General features: G+C 45.3%; 1 protein-coding gene across 10 annotated transcripts in view; it reads left to right on the forward strand.

The window, feature by feature from the left end:
• SPATS2L (spermatogenesis associated serine rich 2 like) overlaps positions 1–9,885 on the forward strand; it is a 181,110-nt gene extending 171,225 nt beyond the window's left edge. For 8 of the 10 annotated variants that reach the window (XM_021074583.1, XM_021074576.1, XM_021074582.1 and 5 more), the window contains 3 exons: positions 2,152–2,254; positions 5,014–5,234; positions 8,974–9,731. In XM_021074583.1, coding sequence (XP_020930242.1) covers positions 2,152–2,254; positions 5,014–5,234; positions 8,974–9,369 — 720 coding nt within the window. In that variant the 3' untranslated portion in view covers positions 9,370–9,731. 10 annotated transcript variants of the gene reach the window in all.

Raw genomic sequence — 13,153 nt, forward strand, 5'->3', positions numbered from 1 at the left:
AACGCATAATATGTGGAGACTTCTTGCCTATATCCTTTTCTAGCTTACTTGCCCTTTTATTAAGAATACCACCCACAAATAGGTATTTATTGGATTTCTTCAGTTGCACACAACAGAACTGACCCTGGCTAACCTCAAGAACAAGTAGAATTTGAAAGCATACAAGCATAGCTCACCAAAGCAGAGTGTGCTCTGAAGAAGTCAGGCCATATTTGGGCAGAAACCCGGTCAGCCATCTGGGTAATGTAGGCAGCAGTAATTGCCAGACTCTCTTCGGAGCACTGTCAGAGTGCGCGACCTCTGGATGTCATCTGCTGGTACCCCTTGTGCCACCCCATTTGATTCAACTCCCAAGGAGAGAGATTCTGATCAGCCTCCACTTGGGTCACATCCATCCTTTGGCCAAGAGATGTCTTGATTGACAGGCCCACCAGTGCTCTGGATCTTTGAAACTGCCTTGGGGTACAGTTAATTACCAGAAAAAGAAATTGCTACCAGAAAGGCAAACATAAGGATCTACAACAAAATAGGAAGTTATGATTTACGAATTTTCCCTTATCCTCTTTTGCCCCAATGTACTAAACCTACAAACAGGCACACGCATTCCAGCTTCTGGCTGACTTCTGGGGAACTAGTCTACTTCACAGTCACATTTGCTGCTAGCTTTATAAGTAGGATTGTCTGCTCACCCCAGCATAAAACTGGTTGAGTGCAGGAGAAAGTGGCAAGTGACTTTTTGGTCCCCTCCGCCCTGGTTTGGCTTGAAAGGGAGCCCCATGGGGATGAACTTCCTCTGAAGGTCCTGAGATGTTCCAGAGGCCTTTCCCTTCTCACTTGCTCTCCTGGTCTTGGCTGCCTCCAACCAGCCAATGGAAATTTTCCTCCTGACTAGTCTTTCTGCTTCCATTATCTCCCTCCAGCCTGGTCACCTACCTTAAATCCCAAGCTATTAGAGCGGATCTGGTACCCCCCCCATTATGGTCTCCTGTTCCCCTCAAAATAAAATCTGCAGCGTACATATTCCAGCATCCATCTCTCCCTTGTTCAAACATCAAGTGAGGAATACGAAGTTGCCAGCTCCTGGTCTATTGAAATCCACTCATCTTCCCAGTTTCATTTCTACTTCTCCAAATCCCATTCATTGTAAAATGGTTAACAGCCCAGGCTTTGGAGTGCAACTGCTCAGCTCTTACAACCTTGAATAAATTACATATTCCCTCTGATTCTTAGAACCTCAATTCCCCCTCTGTAAATTAGAGTTAATAATAGTGCTGACTTCATACTAATGTGATCAGATGAAAATGAGATTATCGGCTAAGAATTTGGCCCATGTTGGGGAAATAGTTTTCAATGTTTCTTTTAATGTTCCAGCTCAGGGCTTCCTCTTACACAACTGTTTCCCCATTCTCCTCAGTAGGAAAGAATTCCTTCCTCTTTTATATTCTTAAAGCACCTACTACCTTCTAGTATGCACAGTGGTATGTCTCTCTTGACATGTGGTTAACTCCCTGGTAAACTCGCAGAGGGACCAAGCCATCGTGGTTTCTGTATTTCTTCACTCTGTCGTCCACATATAGATCTTAATTTTAAACGAATTGAAAAGTAATCTCTCTCCCACTTCCTTTAACAGCACTTGAAATTCTACCATTCAAGGTAATGGTTTCCAGTTAGTAAGCCTTCCTGGACTTCCTGATTCCCAATTAAAATGGAGACAGACGTCTAGGAAGGATAACATGCTTTCTCAAGAGGGATGATACCTTAGCAGGCCATTGGCCAGATTAGGAAGGCTACCAGAAGGCAATCGAAAAACTTGCAGCAGGACAGGAAGTGCTAGGAGGAGAGCATGGGGTGCAAAAAGGTTAAGTCGATGAGTCCAGACGCATATTTTTGCCCTTGTCACAGCTTTGTCTCAGCCCAGGCAAGGGAAAGCCAGGATCCACATGTATTCCCAGAGCAAAATGGTGATCATTCTCAAGGCAGGTCAAAACCAAGCCGGCTTTAACAGAGCCTCCCAGGGATGGAGTTGGCACGCTTCCCACCTGGGGATGCATTCACACCACGAGTGGAGGCGGGAGAGCCACGTGGATGGGTCTGCAGTGTGCCTCGGCCTTGTCTGTATGTAATCACGGGGCTCCTGTCTCTTCCCTGCAGCACTTTGTCAGCGAGCGTAAATATGATGAAGAGCTCGGGAAAGCTGCCCGGTTCTCCTGTGACATTGAACAGCTAAAGGCCCAAATCATGCTCTGCGGAGAAAGTGAGTTTTGTATACTTGCTAAATAATTCTGTGTGAGTAAGCTTGGTGCTGTTTGGAGCTGCTTTCAGAAATGTCAGGTGTGCAGTTCCCCCGGGGGCTCAAGGGAGGTCTAAAGAGATGTAATGATCTAAGGTCATGACACAAGTCATGAGAAATGTCAAGATCTGAACTTCCAGTCTTCAAATGCCACTGCCCATCACTAAATCCCCAGGATTTATTACGCAGAACAGAACAGGTCAACTAGTGGATACCTTTTGCAAACTTTTCTTAAGTGCTGCCAGATCAACCGCCTCTCTGATTTCAAACAGCCTGGTTCTACAGAGATGGGTTACAGGAGAGCGAATCTCTCTAATAAGTCTGGAAACAATGGGCTATTGTCGTGAAGGGTCCAGCTGTCGTGTGTGTGTGTGTGTGTGTGTGTGTGCGCGCGCGCGCACACACACACACACACATTGCCCAGCACTGCCTGAGCCTCTCCTTTAATTAGAGCAGTTAACATGCAGCACGATTGGCTGATCCTTTCCCCCCTACTCCAGCCCACCCGCCAGGGGAGGTGGGAATGAGCACTAAAGTGGCTTCAAGGACAGCCTCAAGGAGGAAAGAAGGACTGGTGAAGGACATGGAATATCCATAGCCTCATAGCAAGCTGAAAGACTGAGATTTGGATGCACTGGTTTGCAAAGTGAGAATTGCTTTTTTCTTCTGAGTAGAAAAAAAATATAAGCTTGATCTAAAAATTACAGAACTATATTAAATAGAAGGTGACATTACTTTTGTGGAACCCTCACACTTTATATGCCTCTATAACCAACTGTGCAAATTATATAGTGTATGTAATTATCCTACATCCTATCATGTACTATATATTCCATGACATACATAGTAAGAGAATTTGCTTTTATCCTTTCGCGATACGCGGCTGACACGTTCCCATGCCAGTATATTTAACCCATAATTTATTTAAGTACAACTGACATAATCAGCCCCTTGATTGTTGACATTCGGGTTGCTTCCAGTTTTTCACTGTTAAAACAACACTGCTGCGAGCATCTTTGTTCACATATCTTAGGCAATGATCTGAATCTGGGGCTGCATCTCTTTTAAATTATTTTCTTTTTTTCTATATACTCCCTTCCTTATGAAAGAATCTCATTGGCCATGATCCATCCCTAGATTTTGCCCCCATCTTCTAAAAAACCAGACTATCTGGTTGGAGGAGATTTAACTGCCCCCCCCCCACCGTTTCCACTTCAGCCTGATAATGGGTGATGCCAAGAGCCTCTGTCACCGCCTGAGGCGGGGAGGGCCATCCAGCGTCACCTGCTCTCCTCCAGAGCACTTCCAGTGCCATCTAGCGGGAGGAACCATCCCTCCCCAGGTCCCAAGTGTCCACATTGGAATTTGGAGCCTCCCATGTTGGAGACAATTGTTCTTCGAAAGGCCCTTTCCTTCTCAGCTTTGTTGAGAGCACATTGAAAGCCGACAGCTACTGAACCAGAAATAGCAATGTGTTCCCCCCTGGCCCTCCCCAGCCAGGAAAGTGAATCTAGTTAGCCCAAGAGCCACTCAAATCCCCTGGTCATGTTTGGACAGCCCCCAGTGTGCCATCCCACCTTACCTGTAAAATGAAGGGACTAGAAATACATCCCTGTCCTTTCCATGTCTAATGTTCCATGATCCCTTCTCACACTCCAAATCCTCGGGAAGAATGCCAGGATTAAGTCTGATCCAACACAGGTAGCAGAGAAAATTGCTTTTAAAAACTGGTGACAATTTTTTTCAAGATTCAGAGGTCTTGCTGTCCAGCCTGGCAGTCCAGTTCTGGTGAACTGTGTGAGGGAAATCATGACTATATCCTTGAATTGATTCCCTCCAGCCTTAATGCAGCATAATCACATGGAAACCATCCTATCAGAAACCACCCCTTTCAAAACCAGCAGGAAGGGTGATAATAAACATTGAACAGATCTGCCTGAGCCCCGCCGCGGCTCTGATTAGCCTATGTTGACTTTTGCATTGGATTGTTGCAGATTTACAGTGGGGCTGTCAAAAATGGAATTGATAAAAAGCCAGATAATGTACCTCTAACGGACTACACAAGATGCTTTGGGGCATCTTTGGGGCTGGCAGGTCTGGCCCTGAGGTTGATGGATATGCACAACCCTGGGTAACAAGATTCCTGACACCCAACATCACCCATTCCCGTGCTCTCAGAATACCCTGGCTCTGGTGTGCCAGGTGTCTGTGTACCTCTAGGTTTTTCGGCAGCGCTGCAACACCAACTGGTCTAGGGATCTGACAAGAATGGCAAGAAAGGGTTTGGTAATGGGGAACCCAAGAGGCAGAGTGCATTTGTAGAGAGGGCTGAAAGGGCACTTCAGGATTTCGTTATCCCTCTTCCCTTGATGGTTCTAACCTCAGGAATAACATTAAAGTTGCTCAGATAAGTCTTATTCCCTACAAATGTCTCCCATCTTAAATGACTATGCTGTTTAGTAATTCTCAAAGAATATATTTGGTCTAACCCTAACCCTAACCCTAACCCTAAGTCTAACCCTAACCCTATATTTGGTCATCTCCAAGCACCAAGACGCCTTTTCAACATCTTTCAGAAAGAAAACAAAAAAAAAAAAACAAAAAAAAAACCTTTCCTTGATGTTTTTTTGAAGCTCTTGCCAAATTTCTTTGTCTCCTAGTGGATTATTGAGGCTGCTGTATTCATGGCACAGCCCCTAACACCAAGCGCTTTCTTGTTGCAGTTACACATCCAAAGAACAACTATTCTTCAAGAACTCCCTGCAGCTCCCTGCTGCCGCTGCTGAACGCTCACGCAACCACCTCTGGAAAACAGAGTAACTTCACCCGAAAATCATCCAGTCACACCAAACCCTCCGAGGGGAAAGCAGCAAACCCCAAAATGGCGAGCAACCTTCCCAGCACTGCGGACAGCTCTCACCAGACCGCACCGGCTAATAAGCAGGTACACTGTCCAGGGAGGCCACCTTGCACTGCCTCCCAGACCCTGGTGCATTTCCTGGGAAAGAAACCACTCCACATGTTTGCGGAAAACAGCCACTGCTTGTCACACCCAGGCTCCGCCCATCCCCAGCAGCAGCCTGACCTCCAGAGCCTCCATCTGCCTGGCTGGCCTCACCAAGCTCCCCTGGTCCGTCCAGGCCCCATGTCATAAGCACTTACCCCTGTGGAGGAAGTGATCTTCTCACACTTGACAGCATTAGCAAGTTAGACAGCTCTTCTCATGTCTTGAGGACAACCCTGGTCCCCATAACTGGCCCACACGTGGCAGGGACTCACACAGACATGGGGACAAGATTCAGAATCTGGCCATTGACACTACTGGAAGAAATCCAGCATGGTTTTTTCTAAGATTTTCTTTTAAACAAATTTTCTTCTTTTTTAGAGTTGCACCTGCTGCATGTGGAGGTTCCCAGGCTAGGGGTCCAATGGGAGCTGTAGCCACCAGCCTACACCACAGCCACAGCAATGCCAGATCCAAGCCATGTCGGACCTACACTGCAGCTCTTGGCAATGCCGGATCCTTAACCCATGGAGCGAGGCCAGGGATCGAACCTGCATCCTCATGGATACCAGTCAGGTTTGTTTCTGCAGAGCCACCACGGGAACTCCTTTAAGATTTTTTAATCCCCATTTATGTTTTGTGTATTTATAAGAGGCCAAAGGTAGCTCAAACTTCTCTTTCTTCTCTTGGGCTTTCAGTAAAGAAAATCCATTTCAAGATGACATTATTAATTCTTATCTACTACAGGCCCTAAAAATAGAAGTGTCCAAAGGACAGGCTTCTCTCCTTCTACTTCTCCACTAAATCCTTGAGAAGTGCTTTCCCCCTTATCGATAGAGAAGGAACAAGAAATGGGATTTGATGATTCAGAAGTTGGACATGCTGTAAAAAGACGTTTTTCATGAGCTCTAAGGAAGAGAGCTTGAATAAAGAGACTTTTTTTTTTTTTGTTAAGCATTTCAAAGTGTTGGATTTCTAACAAGTGCCCTGTTGGATTGTGTGGCCTTGGTCTTTTAGAATTCTCATTAGTGATTTGGGCAGGCATGTCTCTGGCCCCACATAGCTTCATGAACTTTAAAATAGCACTCTGACAAGGAGTATTTCATACATCCATAGATTTAAGATCATCATAAAATCCAGTTCACTTGCCATCCAAATACATCTTCACAGCTTTTTGTTCTTTGCTCATTAAACCCCATACTAAAATTAAGTCCAAAATTTAGTCTGAATTTCTGTCACAATTTCTTCAAAAACAAGGGAGGCCAGATTAAATGCTATCCATGTAGATAACTTTTTCAGCTCCCTGTTTTATCATTTTTAGCAAAGCACTGCAGGCGATGGCTCATTTAAATTTAAAAATATATCTGAGGAGTTCCCATCGACTCAGCGGAAATGAACCCAACTAGCATCCATTAGGATGTGGGTTTGATCCCTGGCCTCACTCAGTGGGTGAAGGATCCAGCATTGCCATGAGCTGTGGTGTAGGTCACAGATGAGGCTCAGATCCAGCATTGCTGTGGCTTTGTAGCTGGTGGTTACAGCTCCAGTTGGACCCCTAGCCTGGGAACCTCCATATGCTCAGGGTGCAGCCCTAACAAAACAAAAATTTTAATTTTTTATTTTTTTGTTTTGTTTTTTTTTGCCTTTTCTAGGCCCACACCCGCAACCCACAGCCATAGCAACGCCAGATCCGAGCCAAGTCTGCGACCTACACCACAGCTCATGGCAATGCCGGATCCTTCGAACCCAAGGCCAGGGATCGAACCCACAATCTCATGGTTCCTAGTTGGAGTCATTAACTACTGAGCCACGACAGGAACGCCAAAAATTAAAATTAAAAAAATAAAAATAAAAGTATATCTGAGCCTGAGAAGGGCCTGGGTCCTGGGCCCTGTGCTTTAGAGTGAAGCCTCGTGGTCCTCGCCCAGCCACGGCCCACGGCCCTCCCTATGGAGTGAGACCAAGATGGGATTACCTAGAATCTACACTCTCCCTTCTGGAAGGGCTCCAAGTACTCAAGATCCTGGAATTCTATTCCCAAATGGCCCCACCCTTACTCTCGGGGTCTGTTTAGACTGCATCCCTGGATTCACCACCCGGAGGGCTGGCCACACTACCAGTCTGCATACCCCTAGGTCCAAAGAATGAGTATATGCAGGTGTGTGGCCGAAGCGCAGATGTGCAGGCTGGAGTTTTCGCACTCCAGTATGTAAGGCTCCTCACAGGGCAGGACGAGCCAGAGAGAGGAAGAGACAATATTCAGAGGCATGTACGTGGGCCTGGGCCCTGAGGAACCAGGGGCAGGTCTGCCCTGCACTGGCACCATCCAGTCACAATGCACAAATGAAGCACTTTATGTATCTGTAACGCATAAAATCACGTATTTTCGCAATAGAAATTTGATTTTCAAGAAAAGGTCTGTGTTCATGTCCCACATGACTTATGAATCTTGTCAGGAGGGAATACGTGAAGTGGGAACCATTTTCTAACCGAAGATTTTGGGCAAGTCCCTTAAAGCCCTTGTCCTCATCTATAAAATGAAGCACATAATAGCTCTCTTAAAAGGTGACTGCGATGATAAATGCAGGGACGTAGGGTGAGGCCTCTTGCCTGGTGCCCAGCACGCTTAAGCACCAAATAACTTGCTATCCTTGACCTCAAGGAATTCAGAAACCTTTCTCTCGTTCAAGGACACACAGGCTACCCCACTGCTTCCTTTTTACTCATCCATTTATTTTCTTGGTCGCTGATTTGTTGAGGGTGTGGGTTTTTCAGTCTGATGCTTCAAAATTCGTTGGTGGAGAAACACAAAAAGTTTAGGAATAGAGGTGTGAGGAGTTCCCCTTGTGGCTCAGTGGTTAACGAACCTGACTAGTATCCATAAGGACGTGGGTTCAATCCTTGGCCTTGTTCAGTGGGTTAAGGATCCGGCGTTGCCATGAGCTGTGGTGTAGGTCACAGACTTGGCTCAGATCCCTCGTTGCTGTGGCTATGGCATAGGCCAGATCTGGTGTTGCTGTGGCTGGGGCGTAAGCCGGCAGCTACAGCTCCAACTGGACCCCTAGCCTGGGAACCTCCATATGCTTCAGCTGCAGCCCTAAGAAGACAAAAAAAAAAAAAAGAAAAAAGAAAATACACGTTACTGCTGCAAGATCTACCAGGGACACCTCATCATCCCTGTATTTATCCAAGATAGTATTTCTGAAATGTGGTGTTTGTATTTTATTTCAAATAGAAAAGCTGCATTAGAGATGAAAAATTACTAACAGAATTTTACATATATGTATATATGTCATGAGAATTCGTATTCATAGCTATACAGAATGTCCCAGGAATGCTTAGAGAATCATCATTTCCCTACCTCTGTGTTACATTTCATTCTGTTTTATTTCAAGCATACTTTCTGGGTTTTATTTGGCCTGGTTCTTGAATTTTCTACCTTATACTCCCATAGCCTCTCTTTCAACATCAGTGATTTTCTTGGCATTCCATTTACAAGACAGTCTATTGCTGTTTCAAGTTAGAGGATTTTTATCAGCTTGACCTCATTTGCATGTCGTCACATTCTGCTGGGGTATAAAAAAGCTTACCTGGGGCTTAGAGATTTCGTTTCCCTGATGTCTTCTGGGGTTTGTTGGCATCTAATGCCTACTTTTTTTTTTTTTTTTTTTTTTGGTAGAATGGATCTGCTAGTCAACGACGAAGATTTAATCCGCAGTATCACAACAACAGGCTGAACGGATCTGCCAAGCCACAGGGCAGTGGTAACGACAACGACCCGATGGGGAAAGGCAACAACCGCCACGAACACAGAAGACAGCCACACAACGGCTTCCGTCCCAAAAACAAGGGCGGCGCCAAAAACCAAGAAGCCTCTTTGGGGACAAAGACCCCCGAGGCCCCGGCCCATCCGGAAAAGCCCCGGCGAAGGCAGCACGCTGCAGACAACTCGGAAGCCAGGCCTTTCCGGGGAAACGTCTCCAGGGTTTCACAGTGCAATCTCTGCCCCACGAGAATAGAAGTTTCCACGGAGGCTGCCGTCCTCTCTGTCCCAGCTGTGACATTGGTGGCCTGAGCTCGGAGAGAAAAAAAAGGAAAGAAAGAAAAGCAGTTTTCACTCAGTTTTGGATCCCCGCCCGAGGTGCTGACCCAGTTCGCTGCCAAAAGAGAGTCAGTCTGAATCTACAAACCCTGTACGGCTGTGGCATCCTGTCTTAATCATTTTTACTAATTCTAATAATCAGCTCTAGCTTGCTTCATATCTTCCATGGCTTTGCTTGATCTGTTGGCGCTTTTTCTCATCAGGACATTGCAGCATTTTAGCCAGGCAGTATTTACTCATTTGTTAGGAAAATGGAGGTTGTGGCTACAGATCAGAGGCTCAGTAGCAACCTATGTTGTAGCAGTGACGTCAATCCATTGATCGTCTTTAGAGAGTTAATGTGGAAAACAAAATTCTTATTGATCAGACAAACATGATCTGCTGAAGACACGTGCGCTTTTGTAGAATTTAACATCTGGTGTTTTTCTGAAAAATATATATATACATATATTGCTTTATTTGAAACAAATTAAAATATGCTGCATTTGATACCTGGCTGGTTTTTTTTAATTCAGGCCCACTTTGTGATCAAATGTACATGTAGTACTTTTAAGAGAACTCTAGAGACTAGAGGTTGTGGCACAGAGCTCCATACAATACAGTTTCTCTGGGGACAAGTATCCTATCGGAACAAAGAATGCCTCATAATGGCCCTGCCAGTACCTTACACGCATATAGATGGATGTAACACCCCAGTCATCTCAGACACCACGTGATAGGATGGAAGTATTGGCTGCAAGTCACATAAACCTCAGCTCAGCCTAGTTTAAACAATAAAGGAAAAGTATTGGGAGTCCTGGTTGTGGCTCAGTCCCTGTCGTAAATCCGACTAGGAACCATGAGGTTGTGGGTTTGATCCCTGGCCTCGCTTAGTGGGTTAAAGATCTGGCGTTGCCGTGAGCTGTGATGTAGGTCAAGGACACCGCTTGGATCCGAGTTGCTGTGGCTCTGGCGGAGGCCGGCAGCTATAGCTCCAATTAGACCCCTGGCCTGGGAACCTCCATATGCCGCAGGTGTGGCCCTAGAAAACACACACACACACAAAAGTATTGGTTCTGTGACTGAACAGCCCAATGTTATGGTATGCCTCGGGTCCAGTTGGATCAGGACTCCAGCTCCTTTCTTCTGATTATCTCAGCACTCCCTTTCTCCTTAGGCTGACATTATGTTCAGAATGGTGGCAGATAGCTGCCTCACTCCTCAGATTCACGTCCATCTCCTGCACTGTCCAGAAGAAAAGAAGCTCTCCAGGCAGCATCCCCATGGAGCAGGTATCTTTCTCAGAAGTCCAGCAAGGGTCTTGCATATCATTGGCCCAGACAACTGGTAGGCTTGTCCTGAGACTGATCAGCAAATGAGATGTGCTAATTAGCATAGACTAATCAGAGCCCACCCCACAAGCCGGGATGTGGCTGGCCCCCCAGAAGCACAAGGATGTGTGGACAAGGACTCCTGTTACTGAGAGAGACTAGATATAGGAGTGGAGGTAGGGGACACACCCTGAATAACTCCAAGGGCTCTGTCTTTGAGTACAAAGCAGTTGAGTTTGGCCACTGCATCCATCAAATTTCCACGTGTCTTACAGATTTGTTGGCCTCTTTTGAGTTCAAATGCTTATTTTCAGTTCAATGTTAACATTTTCTCTGGCAGCCCAGGTTCAGTGGTTCTCTTCCACGGAGCAGCCCTGAGCAGCTGAGCCTGCACACCACGCAAGCATCCATTTCTTCTTTTGCCAAGTGCGGGAGGATGTTTGCTCTCCCCGGAGAGAACTTTCTGAGATCTCTGGGTGTACTCGAAGATTTAATAGGAATTCTAAATGTTAAGTCACATTCCAGGAAGGAAGGAAGAGTCGTCTGTTCAAATAAGAAAGATAAATGTTCAGGACCGTTTATTCCATCTGAGGCCCTGGATTTATATTCTACAAGACAGAAGGACTTTGCACAAATTTTGTATACCAAGACTTGGCTCCCCACAGAAAAATGGCAGTTTAAATGGGACAGCTTCAAAGATGAGTCAAACGAGTCTCGAAACAGGAAAGCGATGGATCTGTCAGGTCAGAGCACCCCTGCTTTCGGATCTCCCCACCCCCAAGCCTTGACACACCCACTCACGTTGTTCTTGGGGTTAAGAAATCTCAGTCACATTCCCAAACACATAGCAAACACTCCAGGTCACTGAAAAGAAACAAAAAAGAATGCTAAGAACTATTCAAACCTGTTTACATTTTTTTCCTGGATTTGGCCTTTCTTGTAGACGCCGGGCATGTAAGCGTTTACCAATTTGCATTTTTGAAATGATCATTTCAATATTTTAGGGCCAGTGTCAGACCATTGAAATACCATATAATATATCTTCATCTGCTCTGGTGGAATCATTGGTGTGATCCTAGAAATCTGGGTTGAATTCTGCCATTCTTTTCAAATGTTTTAAACTTTGGAAAAAAAAATCCGTGGGCCATGAACACTCTGATCTCTCTCGTTAATACACAGTTGCCAGAAGAATATTCTTCTCTCTCTCAGACATTTCTCTAGTAGAGACTAAACCATTTGGATACCCATGAAGACTGTATCACTTCAAAACTCACCTACATTGGACCAGCAAGACCATGTATTAAAGGCATGTAATTGGGACCTCAACAGGGAGTTCCCAACGACATTCCACGTTTATATTTTATTTGAGAATCTACATACTCCAGCTCTGTCCCAGTGAACCTATTCTAGGGGTGCTGAAGGCAGCAAAGCTCAGAAAGTTAAACACAAGTTGGAACAAAATTCACCCTCAGTAAAGGCCATACAAGAGTTCGGGGAAAGACACATGAAACACACTCTAGATCCAATGTAAAGCTCAGTTCAATTTTGCGGGCATTTCAAAAAGAGATTTTTAACTTAACATTCTTAGGGACGAGACATCAAATGAGGTTAGTGGAGAAAGTCTGAAGAGCAAAAGCGACTTGAAGATTTTTGCCAAAGTGAGAGATTTGGGGATTCCAACTCTGAAAGCCTCACTCTCCATTTAACCATAAGAACAGGGATTCCAAGGCCTGGACAGCTCTTTTCCTAGGGCAAGGCAGGTTTTTTTCTGGGGGTGGGGTGGGGTGGGGAGATAAGAGTAATTGATGGGGAAGCGCCTGAATTCAACACTACCTTTGACTAAGCTTTCTCCTTCCCTCCATCCCTCCCTTTAAAGATGCTGTATCCCATGCTGCCTGTTTAGAGTGCCCTCTTGTGTCTAGAGATGGTAATATTTTCATTTCTCAGCAGACATTCCAGGGATAGCAGCCATAAAATACGAAATGGCACCTTTTTTAAACCATATTTGCTTCAGACCCCACACCTAAGATTCAGGTATAAATGGGCTAGGATTCCCCCAAGTACCAAAAAAAAAAAAAAATGAAGCTAAAGAGGAAAGAAAAAACAGTCACTTGCTCCCAAATTTCCTTAATAAACTATGTAATAGCAAAAGATAATAAATAAGAGAGTTTCCATTGTGGCTCATTAGGTAGAACCCAACTAGTATCCATGAGGATGTGGGTTTGATCCCTGGCCTTGCTCAGTGGGTTAAGGATCCAGAGTTGCCACAAGCTGTGGCATAGGTCGCAGGTGCCACTCAGATCTGGTGTGTAGGTGGCTGTGGCATAGGCTGGCAACTGCAGCTCCAATTCGACCTCTAGCCTGGGAACTTCCGTATGCCGTGAGTGTAGCCATATTAAAAGATAAATAGTAAGAATAACAATAAATAATTATTGTTCAGCTGACTA

This window comes from Sus scrofa, chromosome 15, assembly GCF_000003025.6.
Source record: "Sus scrofa isolate TJ Tabasco breed Duroc chromosome 15, Sscrofa11.1, whole genome shotgun sequence".
NCBI lineage: Eukaryota > Metazoa > Chordata > Mammalia > Artiodactyla > Suidae > Sus > Sus scrofa.